This window comes from Delphinus delphis, chromosome 8, assembly GCF_949987515.2.
Source record: "Delphinus delphis chromosome 8, mDelDel1.2, whole genome shotgun sequence".
Lineage (NCBI taxonomy): Eukaryota > Metazoa > Chordata > Mammalia > Artiodactyla > Delphinidae > Delphinus > Delphinus delphis.
This window is the reverse complement of record NC_082690.1, coordinates 74,969,763-74,988,352: the sequence shown is the minus strand read 5'-3', so window position 1 is coordinate 74,988,352 and position 18,590 is coordinate 74,969,763. Positions and strand designations below refer to the sequence as shown.

Here is an 18,590-nt window from a genome sequence, read left to right as displayed (position 1 = left end):
AGCACGTGCTCGACCAAACTCCCACTGGCAGGATTATTGCCCTGTCATGCTGGGGGCATGTGGGGTGGGAGAGTGTTGGGATGGGGTTGGAGAAAGGGCACGAAAGGCGGAGAACGGCGTGGTCAGGAGTGAGGAGAAGGAATCCCCTTCACAACTTTGATCTTCTTCCAGCTTCCTGGGAGGCGCAGTGACTGAGCTGGCAGCCAGACCAAGAAGCAAAAAGCCGGCAGCACCAACTCTAGACTTTCGGGAGAGATTGAATCCTATCGGGGAGTGCCATCTGCTGAGTGAAGGGTCCCCAATAGGGAAGGAAGGAAACTCACCACAGAGCCCCCGCCATCCACAAGGAGCCCTGAGTACATCTGTCTCAGTTAACCCTTAAAACCTCCCGGGGAGAAAGGCATTATCCCATTTTACAGACAGCAGTGAAGTCACTTGTCCAAGGCCTCACAGCTACTCAGGGACGAGTCAGAATTCCACCCACACCTCCCGACTCTCATCCCAGTGCCCTTTGGCTGCTCTATGACACAAACAGCCCTGGGGGTCCCAGAGCTTTCTCTCAGATAAATACAAGTTCTTACTTTTCCTGAAGACTTGATTCCTTTTGCCAGGGATGCATACACAATCACCCAAGCCAGGAAGAGGCAGAAGGCTAGTGGCCACCTGATCTCGCCAGGATATTCAATCCCTGCAGAAATCTTCAGCACAAAGTACCTATGAGTTGAAAGGAGAGAGAAGGGAGGGGAGGAAGGAGGGGAAGGATGAGCTGGCGGAGGTGACAGTCTGCAGGCTTTATCTTCCTGCAGAGCCTCAGACAAAATCCCAGCATCCCCACCCTCCCCATCAGGGACCTGATCAGATCAGGTTGTGAGGGATTTGCTGATCCGGGCTCCCTCCCACAGCTGTCTGCGGTGAGACCAACTGAATTTACCCTGCTTTTAATTAATTAGGGCACTAAAGGGGCTTCCCTGGTGGCGCAGTGGTTGAGAATCCACCTGCCAATGCAGGGGACACAGGTTCGAGCCCTGGTCCAGGAAAATCCCACATGCCGCAAAGCAACTAAGCCCGTGTTCCACAACTACTGAGCCTGCACTCTAGAGCTCGTGAGCCACAACTACTGAGCCCGCGTGCCACAACTACTGAAGCCCGCGTGCCTAGAGCCGCGTGCTCCGCAACAAGAGAAGCCACCGTAATGAGAAGCCTGCATACCACAATGAAGAGTAGCCCCCACTCGCCGCAACTAGAGAAAGCCCGCGCGCAGCAACAAAGACCCAACGCAGCCAAAAATAAATAAATTAAAAAAAAAATTATGGCCCTAAAGGACCTACTGTATTAGCACAGGGAACTATACTCAATATTTTGTAATAACCTGTAAGGGAAAAGAATCTAAAAAAGAATATGTGTGTGTGTGTAACTGAATCACTTTGCTATATACCTGAAATTTACACCATATTATAATTCAACTATACTTCGACTTAAAAAAAATTATTTATGGCCCTGGGTGGGCTCTGAACAAGGCTATGTCAGCTCCACCATCATCTGGAGCTGCCCCAGGAGCAGTGCAACAAATCCAACAGCGTCGGGGGTCCTGGTGTAGCAGCCCCTGGAATGGGCATCATGGAGGTTGTTGTCTTTACATAAGGACACATCAGTAACAGAAACTCTAAACTGTCAAGGATGATTTTTGTGTGTTTCTGTATTGTTCTACTCTTTTGTGGGAACGTATCCCAATAGTTTTTGTACAACTTTAAATTTAAAAAAATCAGTACAGAGTCATTATGGTAAAAGAATTTAAAATGCCGCTGTGCATTTCAGTTCAGGTTGTGATGAGCATGTCCCAGGGCTGAGGTTGGCTGAAATGTAAAAGCAGGGCTGGCTGGGCCTTACTCAAGGAACGTATTCGAAGACAGACAACCAGCCGCACACAGAAGGGGGCTGGCGCTCATCTGTAGCGGCTGCTGGCACCTGTGTGTAAGCTGAAGGTGGCGACGCCCACATCCCTGGCTAGAGGGCGAGCAGGCAGCCTCATCCCTGGGGACAGGAAGCAGCTTCAGAGACCATGAGTCATGACGCCAGATGGGACAATCCCCTCAACTCTGTGATAAAGTCACACAGCCTGGATGAAAGTGCTGTGCGTGTAGGTGGGTGTCTTTCTGTGACCTGAATCAAGGGCCAGCCAGCATCCAGACTCTACTGGACTGCAGACATGACGGCCGAGTGTCCTGACCTGCTGAGGGAAGTGAAGGGGACAGCACCCCTCTGGCCAGCTAGCCAGCGACACTGTGAGAGGCTGTTTTGCGGTTCACAAGAGCAACCCGGAGCTCTTTTAGTCTCAACTCCTGGGGCAACCTGGGCTCTAGAGTAGAGTAGAAGTCACCAAGGGTGGAACCAGCCTGTTCCAAACCTTAGGGACCATACTTCTAAACACTGAAAAGGACCCCCAACCCCACAATGGGCAGGCCATCTAGCCAACAATTCCACGGCCATCTCAACTACTCCATGATTTAATAAGGGATGTTGGATGGGCCCCAAGAAGCTCCTGATAACATTCCCTCTTGGAAACTAAGACTGGTCCCAGAGGATTAGCAAAGCCACCAAAAGTAGATTTGCAAAACACTTCATAATACACCTGACCACATGGATTATGTGATCAGATTTCAGCCCACCACGAGGTCAGACTCCTTTCTCAGAGCTCAGGGTGAATCAAGGCCCACCCTCACTGGTCCTATGTTTTCTTCAAAGGGGATTATTTCTTCATTCAGCCTAAGCGCCCCTTCTGTTCTACAGGAAACATCCATGTGCCCTCTAAGTCCACAAGACAGAAAGCTTGGAAGAACTAGTGGGAACAGTAGTAACCACTTCCTATTATCTAAGTAAAGGCCACAAACCAGGGGCCCCCTGACACATGCATTTTACGTGACCCCAGTTTCATCTGAATTCGTTTGCTAACATTTAAAGTGGGAGAGACACATAAAAACTCCTACTTTATTTCCAACTTCTCTTGTAAAATGGAAGCTCTGGCAGCACTGCCCACAATTCCCATAAGACAGGGGCCAGTTGGAGCTGAGCATCAGCAGCCTCCCTTCCACTGGGCAGACCTCCCCTCCCGTTGGCCACAGTCCCCACCATTCTCTATCGTCTTACCTCTACCTCCCTACCAAGCCCCCAAGTACATTTGAGTTTACAAGCCCCGACTTAAGGCTTAGCTAGAGAACATTATCTACTCTCTGTTGAACTCTGTCTCCATCTACCTCCCTTATGAAATAATTCCCTGAACGTTATTAAATCTTCCTGTGGTGGCTGAGGATTTCCTCAATCCCCAAACCTCAATCCCCAGTGTCTGGCAAAATGGATGAAGAAAGTAGAAAACTAAGACAGAACTGTTTAAAAGAGAAAAAAAAGGAAAGAATTAGTTCTTCTTTAAACCAAATCACTGATCATGATTTGTTTCCTGACTTTCCTGAATTATTGTCTCTCTTCCCCTCACAAGTGCAGAAGGAAAAAAATAAAACAAGTAAAAACAAAAAACAACCTAGTCAACTGAAGGTCTGCTTAGATCGCATCGGAGGAAAGTTTTGCAATGTTTTTGGCATCAGCGTCATGAACTACAGCAGCACCAATTCTGTTCCCACCAGCATTCAGCCAACTCTCCTCTCCAGGCCCACAGGGCACAGTAACCTGCTCCCAGAAGCCAGACCAGGGAAAAAAATCTTCCTCCCTGAGCATCTGAGTAGGTAGGGAGGTACAGAGGGAGGCAACCCATCCCTCTAGTCTACAAGTTGGATAGTCACTAATTCACTGGGTTTCTCTTAGAAAAGTTTTTTAAAAATCTTACTTGAAATACTCTTCACTCCCACTGACAAATGTTTTGTTGGCCTGGCTGGTGAAATTAACCATTGTCAAGTTGGGATAAGCCGTCATGCAGAAAGTTGAGTTCTTGATCTGTATTTTGGGATGGTCACTGATCACACAGGAATCTGTTCAGGAGAGGATGGAACGAAAACACAGTTAAATCTGTACAGACAGTAGACACGTGTATCTCTCTAGCAACTTAAAAATAAAAGCCAAACATATTTGCCAAATGTTGGAGAGTAGCTTTGCGAGGGTATTAACCGAGCAAAGCTAGACGCAGATGAACCCCCAAATTGTGTGCTATTCATCCCAGAGCCCCCAGTACCCCCCAGCAGTGCCCGGTCCTGGCAACAATGGCTCTCATTTCTGGAGCGCTCTCTACACGCCAAGCACTTTACATGCATTATCTCACGTAAGGCTCACAACAGCCTGTGCTGTGGGTACGACTGCCTCCGTCTTTCAGATGAGGGAAAAGCCTCAGAGGTTAGGTCATTCTACCAAAATCACACAGCTAATGAGGAAGAGAATCAGGATTCAAAGCCGGGTCGTTATGACTCCACAAAAAATAAATGGCTTGCAGAAATGAATTTTAATGAGACATAAGTAAAACTTCTGAAGGGCTCTACCACAGAAGGCTCACTAATAAGCCCACCTTGAACCTACTGCCTGGCACAACGGCCGACATACAGAAGTTCCCTAAGATACGTGTGCCACGCGCTTTCTGCACACTCGCATGTGCTCGTGAGTCTGCAACAGGACTGAACACAGTGGTTCTCAACTGCGAACGAATTTGTCCACTAGGGGGCACTTGGCAATGTCGGGGGACATTTTTAGTTGTCATATTTGGGGAAAAGGGTGGTACTGGCAACTAGTGGGCAGAGGCCAGAGATGCTGCTAAACGTCCAACAATGCACAGGACAGTCCCACGACAGAGAATTATCCAGCCCAAAATGTCAATAGTGCTGAGGTTGAGAATGCCTGATCTAGGCTGGGATGGGAACAGGGAACTAATCAGGTGAGTCTTAGCATGTCAGGTACCGTGCTGGACGCTTTACCAATTATTATCTTGTGGAAGCCTCAGAAGACCTGGGAGGTGCCTATGATGATCCTCATTTGAAATAGGAAGATACTGAAGTCTTCCTGACCACATTACAATGTTTCTATGATCACTTGATGGACATTTTAGATAAAGAGTCCACCGGGATTAATGCCAAAGGATATTAATTTATAAAGAGATGAAAAGTAACAATAACAACAATAACTAACACTTATATGGCACTTACTATGTACTATTTTAAATGTCTTACATGCATTAACTAATTTGAGCCTCACATCACGCCTGCGAGGTAGGTATTGTTATTATCTGTATGTTACAGGTAAAGAAACTGGGCACAGAGAAGTGCGGTTGCTTGCCAAGGTCACACAGCAGAATCAGGAGGCAAACAGTCACTCTCTCTTTGGAGGCCATGCTCTTAACCACTTTACTGGGAAACAGAGAGCAGGGAACATAAACTCAAACACCTTCAGAAGCCAGGCTGGTGACACAAATTAGAAAGATATAAAATGGAGGGTAAAAAGGGGTGGCGAAACAGAGAGTACGGTCTGCCCTCCGTATCCGCAGTTTTACATCCATGGATTCAATCAACCACGGATTGAAATTTCGATGGCGGCTGGCTGAAATACTGTTTTCATTGTACTACACCATTTTATATAAGGGACGTGAACATCTGCAGATTTTGGTATCCAAAAGGCCTCCTGGATCCAATCCCATTAATACTGAGGGACGACTTACCAGCCAATCAGTGCCATGCTTTGCTAGGTGTCCTGATAAAAGACGCAGAAAATCCGGATATTTACATGAAATCTCTCCTTTTTAAAACATTGGAAATAAGGCCAAATTGTCTTTAAGCACTGTGGACCAAAACGAAACAAAACAAAACCAAAAAAAAAAAAGCACATGCAGCCTAGATCTGGTGCATGGACTCCCAATTTATGCCCTCTGTGGAACAGCAAAGTGGGTAAAACCATGGGTTCAGGAGTTCCACTAGCCCTGAGAGCTTGGATGAGTCCTTAATCTGTCCAAGCCTCCATTTTCTGATAATAGTGTATCTAGTTTGAAGGTTGCTCCAAGAACCAAATTAAGTGAGATAGATCATGAATGGAAAAATTTCATGCAATGCTTAGCACACAGCTGGATTCAGTAAAACTTAGGCGCAATGCACTCGCCATTGTTATACCTTTGCATGGGGTGAGCATCTCTAATCCTCAGCGTCGCCTCTCAATCCCACTTGCCAGCCGTAAATGATCTACTACCTCCCACACATCCCCCAGAATATCTCAGAATACTGGATAAAACTGCAAAGAGTAATTAAAAGAATCCCTTCCCTCTGATGAGTCCTTTAGACCAGAATTTTTCTAAACAGCAGTACTACTGACACTTGGGATGAGAAAACTCTCTGCTGTGGGAGGCTGTCCATGCATTGCAGGGTATTAGCAACATCCCTGGCCTCTGCCCACTGGCTGCCAGGAACATCCGTCCACCCCACCCCACCCCAGCCCAGTTGTGACAACCAAAACTGTCTATGAACACTGTCAAATGTCTCCTGCCAAAATCTCCCAGGTTTGAGAACCACCAACCACTATTAGAGTCCTCAAAATACCTTCTTACTCAAAACTATCTTCTTTAGTCAAATAACAGAGACTTTCAGGGGGAATCTCACCTCATAATTATCAACTATTTACCGAGGAAGCATTTGTCTCCCCCAGCAGGCACCAGAATGAAGACAATTAAAGGGCCATCCATAGCCCTTTTCTGTAAGCAAGCACAGAAGTTATTTCTCGCCCTCCTGCCCAAAAGTACGTCCCCTAAGACAGACGAGATCGCTAACACACGGGCAAACGCCAAATCGCTTGCTTCCAAAACTGGCACTGAGAAGCACATGGACAGCTTCCCTACAGAGCGTCTCTGGGCGTCTCTGGATCACCGCTCTCCCCTGCAGTGCAAGGTCACAGCGTCCCTGAGGCACTGCAGCAGGGCTCCCTGCAGCCTCAAGCCTCCTGCAACATCCCTTCCCACCACTGGGCGGCAGAGGCGCGCTTCCCAGCACACTGCGCCTTCAGGTCGGCCAGCAACGGAAGAAACGATGGGCCGTGTCATCGGCTAGCTCTGCGGCCCAGCAACCCTGAACAAAGAACAGCGATAAGGATCGTGCTGAATTGGAAGCTGTTCGAATGAGATTCTCCTTACGCGGGCAATTATGAATAAATGAAAGCATGTGAAAGACTGGGGAGAAAAGGAATCACTGAATTAAGGTTCTAATGAAAATTAAGCCATTCCAGAAACAGAAATGATATTTGTGCACTTCGCATTTTAAATGACCCAGCTAGCTCCCAATTTCAAAGAACCGTTGCTGGTCTTACTTGGCAGGCCATGGATTAGCCCTTCAACATTACAAATACCTGGAGGGTTGAATGCCCCTAAGGAAGACAGCCTCTCTCACAATCTACACCTGAGAAATGTGTTGCAAGCTCAGCCTCCACGGTGGACGGAGCCAGGGCTTTTGCCCATGGCCGGAGCAGGTACAGGGTCCTGGCATCTGAATGATGAGGTAGGGCTCCCAGGCAGTATGTCCCTAGCAGAGCTGAAGGGCCATGGGATAAACCCCTCCCTGCTATGAGTGAAGGTCATAATGGCGTGGGAATCTACCCCCATCTCCTGGGACAAGCTTCCCACTAACACAGGGTACGGTGGTTATGGGGTTGTAAGGGGGAGGGTGAGCCTGGAAGGTCATTTGTGGAACACCGCCCTGGGGGAGGGAGTTTTTCCATTTCCTAAACAAGCTTCTCTCAGTATGGCCACTTGGGAGGCAGCCTGGGACTGTCTGGACTCTGGTCTTGTCCAGCAGAGCAGTGGGGCTACAAAGCCATCCATGTCTCTATAAGTCAGGCCATCATCCCCTTTTCCAAGACACCCCAGGACCCCAAAGGATCAATACTTACACAAAGGATACCTGGCCCCAGTCAAGTGAGGATAACCCAGGGAAGGACAGATTGAGGGTCTCCACTAAGAGAGGGGAAAGGATTGATACCTCCATTTTCAACAAACAAACAAAAAATTTTAAAGCACTGGCTAAGAATGAAATAAGATCTGCCCAGCCTGTCCATATGTTTCCAGGGAACAGAGTGAAAAATGTCCATTGTCTCTCTCTGCTCAGAGCTTGCATCGTTTTTACGGTTTATACCAGTCGACAAGGTGCTTAGCTGTCTAATGTCTTCACTCTGCCTTTCATGTTCCCTGGGATATTGTGAGCCAGGCAAAAAATTCCACAAAACCCGGGGGGGCCTGCACCCACACGCCTGGCCCTGTCACTGTGCTCAGCTTGCTGTAAAAAACACACACACACACTATATATATGTGTGTGTATATATATATACATGTACACATACATATATATTCTCTGACTATAAAATAAATACACATCCCTGATAGAAAATGTAGAAAAAAAAGAATGGCCCCAAGTTTACCAGTTAACATTTTGCATATCACCTTCCTATATGTTTTCTAGCCAGCACATATTGTTAGTAAAAATGAAATTATACTATAAATTGGTATCCTGCTTTTACATTTAACAGGATATGCTGACGATTTCCCTATGTTTAATGAATATTCACCTTTAAAGACTATAGAATACTTCATCCTATGGATGCACTATGATTTATTTGAACCATGGAATTATTGAATTTTTGTTACACGTCTGTTTCCGGTGTTTTCCTAGATTGTAAATATGACTGCAATGAACAATCTCGAATAGTCCTTACCTGTGTCTCTGATTTTCCTCTAACAATAGATCCCCAGAAGTGGAATTACTAAGTCAGACTACTGTTTAAACGAGCTTTCTTTTTTTTGCGGTACGCGGGCCTCTCACTGCTGTGGCCTCTCCCGCTGCGGAGCACAGGCTCCGGACGCACAGGCTCAGTGGCCATGGCTCACGGGCCCAGCCGCTCCGCGGCATGTGGGATCTTCCCGGACTGGGGCACGAACCCGTGTCCCCTGCATCGGCAGGCAGACTCTCAACCACTGCGCCACCAGGAAAGCCCCTAAATGAGCTTTCTTTTAAACCTACAGAATCTCAGCTAAAAACATCAGTTAGGGAACAACTGGACAGATGTCACTCTGCCAGGGCTGATAGAATAGAACCTTCAGGAACCCTGGATGAGCAGAGAATCAGGGGTCATGAGACCCAAATCCTTGTGCTGGCTCTACCTTGAGACTTGTGGCCTGATACTTCCACCCTCTAAGGCTTAGAGTCCACTTTGTCACCTGTGAAATAGTGATCACGTCACCTGCCTCTTGGGACGTATAGAGCTCTTATTAGGAATAGCAGAGACATCATTTATGAAGCTGCTTTGTAGACTGAGAAGCATTTAACTTGGTCGTTAGGACCGTGGCCTTGGGAGGCAGGCAAACTTGGGGTCAAATCTAAGGTCTACCACAGAGCTCGCTTTATAAACTTGAGCTCCAGATTTTTCACCTGTAAAATGGAAATAATAATTAAACCATATGTTGGCTTGTTGTCCATCTTTTTTTTTTTTTTTTTTTCGGTACGCGGGCCTCTCACTCTTGTGGCCTCTCCTGTTGCGGAGCACAGGCTCCGGACGCGCAGGCTCAGCGGTCATGGCTCATGGGCCCAGCCATTCTGCGGCATGTGGGATCCTCCCGGACCGGGGCACGAACCTGTGTGCCCCGCATCGGCAGGTGGACTCTCAACCACTGCACCACCAGGGAAGCCCCTGTTGTCCATCTTAACATTGATAATATGAGTTAAAGGGTTTAACATGGTGCTTGGTGTGTAGTAAGTAATGCTGGCTATTATTATTAAGGTGCTGCGCACATATTAGTGGATATTCTTGGCAGAGGAGAACGTGTTTCTGAACTCCTATCCCTCGCGAGGAACAGCTGTGGGACACACGTGACCCCCTGAGGGAAGTGTCCAGGGAAGCTTCCTTGGAGGCTGGATCAAGGCAACAGCTCTCTTTGGAAGAGGTACTCCCTTGGAAAGTAACTTCCGTCCCAGACACAATCTGGGAAAGACAGGCAGGGCACTGGGATGACCTTGAGGTTTTTCTCCATTCCAGCCCCACATCCTAGAAAATGCACTTTGCCAAAACGACATTTTTGGGAATCCATTCCAGCAGCAGATTATTGGTTGTGAATCTGAGAACAGCTACCTTAAGTGGGGTATCTGAGTGGGGTTCTCTCAGACAGCAGCTTTGCAGAGGTGACCCTGAGTTGGTAGGGACTCCAGGGCAAAGAAGCTGGGCACTCCATTCCAAACATGGTTAAGGGCAGCTTAATTAAGGGATGTGGGCAAACACCAACCTGGTGGTTCTTACCCTTGGGGGCAGCTGGGGAACTGTAAAAATAGATTCCTAGGCTCCATCCCCAGAGAGTCCAACTTAGCTGGTCTGGGCTGGACCCTAAGTGATGTCTTGATTTGCTAGTTCCCCAGGTGATTCTCCTGTGTAGCAGCTTGGGCTGAGAACCACTGCGCTAAGTTAAGAATCCGTCCACGTGGAGATTGTAAAGATGAGGGCACTGAGGCCCAGAGAGTCTAGAGGCACTTACTCTTGGTCATTCCACTGGGCCGCACACCTGGGAACCCCACAAATCCCCATCCTCCCATTCTTGAGCACTCAGGTGCACTGGGTTTGAATTTGATGGGCGCACGTTTCCGGTTTCAGCTTTCCTGCAGTCTCGTTCAAAGCCTCTCAAGGTGGAGGCTGGACGTGTTGTGTGCATACATGCACATGTGTGGAAAAATACTCCAGTGTGCATTACTGCCTTTAGGGATGTGCATCTCTCTGGGGTGTGGGAGGGATGGGTCATCTTTCTCTCTTACACACTCAAAGCATTTAAGTAACTTCCTACTTCTGCAGTGTGCAGGCTGTCAGGGCAAAAGTGCTGGTTTGGGGGACCAACACTAAAAGCCAATCATACAGAGACCACAAGATTCTGACTTCAGCCAGATCCAGCTTAAAGGGAATAACAGCTCCGCTGGGGAGAGAAGAAACTACTTGCTTATTGGTGCCCATTAAAATGATGAGCACCTGCAAAGGCAACTGATACTAGCACCTTCTATTTGTATGTTTTTCCAACTACGATCATATCCTCCGTTTCTTTTCTCCTTACAGAGGTAAGTAGGATGAAGAATGTTGTTAGTAGTTCTATTTTTCAAATGAGGAAAACTGAGATCCAGAGAGAAGTTACCTGACACAAACACATGCACCATCAGGGGCAAAACGTCTTACAGATCAGAAGCCTTGCCAGCCACTCTGCTGTTCCTCCTCACCGTCACGCCCTTGTCCTTGACCCAACAAGCTGACAGTTCCCCCAAGTCCTCAAGTCCCAGTGGATTTCAGGCCCGAACCAGCCTTCCCCCAGGCACACGCCTTGCCTCCCTGGGCAGCCTTCCCCTCTTCTAGGTTAGGTCTTCTATCACAGGTCCTCAGTTTAAGTGTCTCTTCTCATGTTTACCTCATGCACTGGGCAGCATTTTGTGAAGTGTGGACCCAGGATCACAAGCATCGCTCCCCTAGATGCTAGACCCCATTGCTTTACAAGTTGTACCGTGCATGTGAGTCACCTGGGGACCTGACCCCAGCCAAAGCTAGTAAATCAGACTATTTGGTGGACTTGTAATTCTACGTTTTAAACAAACACTCTAGCTATTCATGAGCAAACAAAAATTTGATTACCCCTCCTCTAGGCCATGAGTTCCTTAAATATTAGAATTAAGTACATTTGATGTTGGTTTTAATCTCTGTGCCCCCAGCACAAAACCTGGCAAACATAATATGTGCTCAATTCGTCCTCATTGAATGAATGAATAGTTCACCTAGTGTAGGTATATCCAAACTTACCTAATAAAAGTTTGGTTTTATCTTTGCATTCTGGCGTGTTCCAAGGGTTGTTGCAGGAGCCCCAGGGCAGCACAGACACAAAGGAGGCAAACAGGTAGAAAAGTGTGTAGCAAATAATCACGTTGTAGTATATGGCTATTAGGACGGAGATGATCAGCATTGCGATGCCGCAGCCTGTGGAAGCAAAAGTTCCAGGGATTCATTCCCTCCAAATCCTGCGGAATCCTTACAGTTGGGCACAGGGTGGGGACCTAGGTCTTGGCTCTCTCTTACAGATGGATACACTAATAGTGGAAAAGACTCTGTGTCTACCAGGAACACTAAGGCATTCTGCCAGGAACGGAACCATGCCAGAGGTGATCTTGGGCCATTCTCCAGAGGGCCCCAGTGGTGAAACTGATCAAACGGAGAAGGAAGGAGCGGGTTCTCCTGATCACAGAAGCAGGTCTCCCTCCCCGGGGCCACGTGGTGCCACGGAGGGCAGGGGAGGGCTGAGGGAGCTGGAAGGCACGGGGGACTCACCTTGTAGGGCTGGGATGGCCTTCCACACAGACACCGGCCCCTGGCTGGCGAACTGGCCCAGAGACACCTCTAGGAAGAAGATGGGCAACCCTGCCAGAGCCAGCATCATCAGGTAAGGGATGAGGAAAGCACCTTGGAAAGAGAGAGTGCGAGGTGAGAGGCCAGGGAGGCCCAGGCCAGCTGGCTCCACCTTCCCCCTCAAGGAGGAAGCTCCCTTGCCTTCTCTAGGAAGCTTTCGATATTCCAGCTCAACCACAGGTACCCAGGACATTTAAGAGCCCTCCTCTGAAATGTACAAGGGTACCCTGCAAACACATTCTTTTTTTCAGTTCCCCATTGGATGGGTTGCTAGGGGTTGCATACTGGGTGAGTTTTCTTTTCTCTTCTTTTCTCTTCCTTATTCTAGTACCTCAGTGTCTCCAAATTAAGCTCTTCTAATGTTCAACAAATCCGCACCTTTGATTCACTACTGGAGTCAGATTTGGTGAAATCTCATTGGCACCTTAGCCCTCCAAAACCTTAAAATCTTCTAAGCTAGGACTCCAGGAGCCCTCAACTTGTTACCTGCATACCTTCTGCCAACCAGGGTTGGACCCGCTCTGCCAGACGGGTGGCAGGGACATCCCTTTCCCCACTACCTCAGCCATCACACACGTCTCAACTTCCTTCTCCACATTAGAAGTCCCTTCCATCCTTCAAGGTCAACTCAAATGCTTCCTCCTTCAGGAAGCCTCCTTTCTCTGTCCTCCCACAGTACCTCTCCCCAGGCGCTAAGCACTTGACACTATTTATGTGGGCGTCTCGTCTAGACTGAGGGCCCCTGATGTTGACCCTTCACGTCTATTCCCCAGAACGCCCAGTCTAGGGCACCAGTAGCTGGCAGGCCTCCGCAGACTTCCTGAGGGTTCTCTGGGGTTCTTTATCCTCAAGGATTCTTTGAGGTTGTTCGGTAGAGGCTTGGGGAATAGCCATGATCTTTGGACGAGGGAGTGCTGTTGCAGAGTCAGAACCAATTCAGACTCGAGATGCCAGAGTCCAGAACACTGGGCTCCACTGAAGGAAAGCTGATCTTTCTCTAGTCTCTTCCTCCTGCTGGAAGGGCCTTTCCTGTCGGGGCAAAACCAGGGCTCTTGCTTTAAACCAGGGCTCTTGCTTTATCCTCTCCTGAATGGGTTTTCGAGAAAGATGTAGATTGCGCAATCTTTCTCTTTTGCTGCTGGGAGGGAGGAAGCGAGCTCTCCACCCGCGCCGCGAAGGGGCCCGGAGCTGCAGTGCGGACGAGGTTGCCTACCCTCCCAGCGTCCGGCTCCCTGCGCAGCCCAACACTTCGCAGATTGCAGATCGCAGATCCCGGGCGAGCAAAGCACGGACCCTTTTGACTTGTCCAGCAGGGAGAGCAGCAGGGCTGCAAAGTTGCCGCACTCCCTGGACTGGAACTCCCTTCCCACCCTCAACCTGAGTGCCCGCCCCCTTTCCTGGTACTGTAAAGCTTAACACGGCACCCTGGTCTGGGGACTCCCTGCAGAGAACCAAGGGGTAACACGGCTGGGGCGCCCGTATGTGTGTGGCCAGCATGCGTTCTTCTGTTTCCGGGGCACCCCTGATTGCGAACGCTCTGCGCTCCTCATAAATACTTGTCAACGTGTCCTAATTTGGAATTAGGGGGAGGGTATTAACATATTTTTCCGTTTTCATCATCACGTGGGGCTGCATCTGTCCCTTGTCCCTGTGCCTGGAGTGCACCGAGAGACCAAAATCAAAAAACAAAACCAACCAAACAAACAAACTTAAGCTGCCTAACCCGATGGAGTGAGGGGCGCAGCTCTGGTCTCCTTGGTCCAGTTGAGAAGCTGTGAAAGGGAATCCTGGGTGCAAATTCCTATTCCTAGAGGGGGTTTGACTTGTCACTTTAGCCCCGCTTTGCAAAGGAGACCGTGAATGTGCCGGGTCCCTCCTCGGTGGGCAGGGGAGAGGATCCTAGAGGCCTAACTGGCGTCCTCCCCATTGTAGAAACGGTTTTCCTTCCACCCAGTGAGGACAAATGAAACGGAAACCGTTTTTGCAAAACGATTTTTGCTAAAGTCAGAATATGCCCTGCTTGTGCCCATGAGGATGTGTGTGGCGGGGTGCTTCTAATAGATTTTCAACAGCACAACCCCCAGCCCCTCTCTTCTCCCCACTCCTGGTTCGCCTGCATCCTGCGTTCTGCACGACCCAAGCGCCCATTCCCAAAGTCTCCTATGTAGGCTCGGATTTCCAGGTTATGATTTTAAAGCCTCCTTAATTCAGCGTCCAGGATCGCACAGCTCCTGGCTCTAAAGTTGTTTAAGTGTGGGGAGTGTGTCGGGTACCGAAATACCTGTGGGCTAAATTAGGATTTGAACTTCCCTGCACCAAGGCTCAGTTGAATCAGGGCTCAGCCCCCCAAGCTGGACCAGTGAGGAAGCGTGCGGACCCATCTCTTCTCTGAGCTCCATCTCCAGACAAAAGCCTCCTGGATCTAGTGCCAACCTCTTTCAATAGCTCCTGCCCTCCGGCTTCACACGGATGCCCACAGGGGACGAACTGGAGTGTGAAGAGGCTGCTCTGAGCCTCCTCTCTCAGCCTCGGTCCCCGTCCCAGGGCTCTGTGTCACCCCCCAACCCACAAGTGCCCGCCCCGCCACGCCGCAGGCGGAAAGAGCGGAAAAGCCATACCTCCCCCGTTCTGGAAGGCCAGGTAGGGAAACCTCCAGACATTGCCCAGCCCTACTGCATACCCCACCATGGACAGGATGAAGTCCAGTTTGCTGGACCAGTTCCCTCGGGCCTTATTCTCATCCCCTTGCTCGTCCTCCTGGGGGCGGAAAAGCACATGGTCGGATACCAGCCCCGGGGAAGGTCTGCAAGCAGGCCCCATTCCGCCCCTCCCCCACTGCTGAGGATCCTTCCCAGCAAGCAGGCCCCCACTTTTCAACCGAGGATGCATCGGCAAGCAGGACCCCAATTCTGAAGAGAGGATGCATCTACAAGCAGGGCCCTGACCCTTCAACCCTGCAGAGAGTCTGTCAGCAGGAGGCTCCCAATTCTGATCAGAAGAGCCATCCTAAATAGACTCCTGAACCCCTCTCTCCCTGCAGTCAAATCACACCAGCAAGCAGCTTTCCTCAAACCTTGAACTGTAGGTGGATTGCAAGCAGGTCCCTCCATCCCCAACCCATGACCAAGAGTTCATTTGGCAAGCAGGCCCCCAATATCATGCCTAGAGTCCCCAGCAAGCAGGTCCCTAACCAGCCCCTCCTCCCAAAATTCCTCACACCCCTTACTCAGCCCTTTCTTTTTTTGGACCCCATGCTAAGGCCAGAAGGAGAGCTGCAATGCCTGAAGCCAGCCAGAGCCCCTGCCTCACTTTCTCTAAAGCCTACGGGCAGGACCTGCCTGGTCAGCTCACTGAAGGGGGCACCTTTCAGCAGTGGGGCAAGGGAGGTGGGAAGGAGAGGGACGCGGGGGTGAAACAACAGGAAGAATGGAGAAACAGACATGCAAAGAGACAGGACATTGAAAACCTTGAGTTCTGGTCGAAACTTTATCGTCCCAGCTGGATAACCCCAGGCAAGCCACTGGCCCTTGCTGAGCTTCTGTGTCCCCATCTGTAAACTGAGGGGCTCAGAATCACTGTCCCCTGAGGCACCCCCCAGCTCCCGCAGTCTCTGGATCTTTGGAGCTCACCTCTCCAAGCTCACACTAAGATGCTTTCTTGGGGCAGTCCCTGGTTCTGGAATGCCTCACTGGAAAGCAGAAAAAACTGGAGGTGAAGCCACCTCAAATAAACTTGGGAAATGTTCAGGACACCTGGACACCACACAAAGCTGCCAGGGACCCAAGTCACCGCACAGCTTCCACCTCCTCAGTCACCCTCCACCTCATTCTAGCAACCTGGCACGTCCACACTGTTCCACAGGCCATGGAGGGTAAAGAAGCAGCTGCCCAAATGGGAAGGAAGTCTTGGGGAGAGAGGAGGAGGGTCGAGGTGGGTGTCAGAAAGGCGAGAATCCGAAAGATGGGCAGAGCTGAAAATAGGCAAAGGCAGGGCTTGATCTATACTGAACATCTTTAATAACCCCACTACACTCCTCCCACACACAGACCACCTCCAGCCACCACCACCCCACTTCAATTCTTCCGGGGCTACGAAGGGTGGGGATTCCAGCCCTTTTGCCGCAGTGCGGAGGTTAAGCAAGGCATGCGGAACAAATTTTCTGCCTCTACCTGAGGTCACACTCTTGGGCACATGCTGTCACTTGCTGTTAATGCACACAGTCAAACGCTCCAGAGGTGAACCCCAAAAGCAAGGGCGAGCGGGAAAGCCTAAGTTTATGTCCATTTCTAGTTATTGTAACAGCTGAGCTCTTGCTGTGTGGGCATGTGTGTGTGTGTGTGTGTGTGTGTGTGTACAAACACTAGAGTAACTGAGAAGGGCTATACATACCCTAGATCTCACACAGGCAGATGTTCTGGTTCAAGAGTCCACCACTGGCTACACACACTTAGCCCTTGAGCCCAGGGGAGGAGAGGAGATAGCAGTAGAGGCAGGCAATGGGAAAGGAAGAGCTAAAGTATGTGAAAGGGGATGGAGGAAAGAAATCAGGGAAGGAGGGAGAGAAACTGGAGGGAGATGGAAGAAGACAAAAGTCCATATGGGAGGGGGGCCTCCAGGAATAGCTGCCTCATCCCTAACTCAGGACTGGGATTTGCTTTGTGGGCTTTTCATGCTTCTGGTTGAGCGTAAAGGATCAAATGCACAGGTGAATCCAGGTTTTTGGGGCCTGAGGCTCATACAATTGAGAGAGGTACTCTAAGAAAATATATATATATACACACAAAGTTAGGTACCAGGTTTTGGAAAATATAGGCTCTGAGGCTTAAACTTCAGTACTGGCCTCATGTAAGCCACCTCTCATCAAATGAGCTCTCATGTGATAAATGTAATTCGCAGTGCAAAGCCTACAGGACTTAAGTGATTATTCCCCCAGGTTTTTCTCTGTATTTTCTTCTCCTTTTTTAAATTAAGAATTGTTTTGGAAAAAAACAAAGACCCAGTCATTAGCAAGACGGGGTTCTGTCTGCAGAAAGGGGCAAGAATCTAAATGCCTCAACTGCTTAATGAGTCTGCACCTGGATTTCCGCTACCACTGAGGCTGGGAGGGGGCAGGTAGCGGCAGGTCCTGAGGTCGCAGTTCCTCTGGCAGCTTCGCTGCAGCCCTCGCGCCCTGAACTAGTGACCCCAGCGCAGTGCGAGTTTCCGAAGCCCCAAAGCTGCCTCCCGCATCCATCACCTGGCTCTGCCATCCGGTCTCCCCATCAGCACACGTGCACCCGCTTCGGCCTGGCTCGCCTCTCGCGCGGCTGGGGAGCAGAAGGCGGCGCGGCTCGAGCGCGACCTGCTTACCTGGGCGGCAGAGGTGGCCACGCTGCCCGGGAGCACGGACGTGATTCCATCCGTGCCCAGCACCACGGTGCTCTGGCTCATATTCACCCAGCCTACGGCCGGGGTATTGTTCCGCTCCAGGGTGCCCTTGCCCACGCTCACGTTCGCATCCCCCTCCGGGCCGTGCAGGGCCGGAATCTTACAATGCAGCGCGTTGCCGGGCCCGGCGCCCCCTGAAGGAGGGGCAGCCTGCGCGCCGTGCGCCTCGCTCAAGTCCCGCAGAGCCGCCGAGGCCGCCGGCGCCCGCGGGCTACCGAGTTTGCAAGCCCCTACTCCCGGCCGCTCGGCCTCGCAGGCTCGCGCGTCGGGGAAATGGAAAGTTTGGGCGCCGGTGGAAGAGGACCTTGGCACACGCGGCGGCGGCGCGGCGGCGGCCGCGGTAAGCCCCTGCTCCGGGCTCGTCCTGGGTGCGCACGAGCCATCGTGGTGGCCCAGCGCCACCGCCGCCTCCAGGCTGTTGGCTGGTTGTTTATTCATTTCCTTGGGAGCACCGCAATCCTGCAAACATAATGTGAAGTTCGTGCAAAAAAAAAAAAAAAGTCACGGCAGCTTTAAAAATACCTGTATCTACCTATAGAGATGTTCACAACTCAGGTCCAGACATAATATCTAGAGAACAAATTGGAATCTGGATTGTTTTTTTCCTTCTCCAAGAAAAACTGTAATCATTATTTCTCAGTCTGTCCGTCTTGTGGATAACTGGATGACATAAAGAAACTAATATTCTCCTCCCTGATAGAAGGTGAACTAAGGAAAGAGGCAGAAATGTTTTTTGGAGGGGGGAGAAGCGGAGGGCGGAAATCACCCTACAGCCATGAGGTCCCTGCCCT

At 50.0% G+C, this 18,590-nt stretch overlaps 1 protein-coding gene across 1 annotated transcript in view; it reads right to left on the bottom strand.

Moving 5' to 3' along the window:
- The window catches only part of SLC6A5 (solute carrier family 6 member 5), a 52,537-nt gene extending 34,300 nt beyond the window's left edge, over positions 1-18,237 (bottom strand). The window contains exons 1-6 of the mRNA XM_060019686.2: positions 17,722-18,237; positions 14,991-15,129; positions 12,295-12,426; positions 11,773-11,946; positions 3,836-3,977; positions 582-714 (exon numbers count right to left, since the gene is read on the bottom strand). Coding sequence (XP_059875669.2) covers positions 582-714; positions 3,836-3,977; positions 11,773-11,946; positions 12,295-12,426; positions 14,991-15,129; positions 17,722-18,237 — 1,236 coding nt within the window. The remainder of the gene's footprint in view (positions 1-581; positions 715-3,835; positions 3,978-11,772; positions 11,947-12,294; positions 12,427-14,990; positions 15,130-17,721) is intronic.
- Positions 18,238-18,590: the final 353 nt, after the last annotated feature.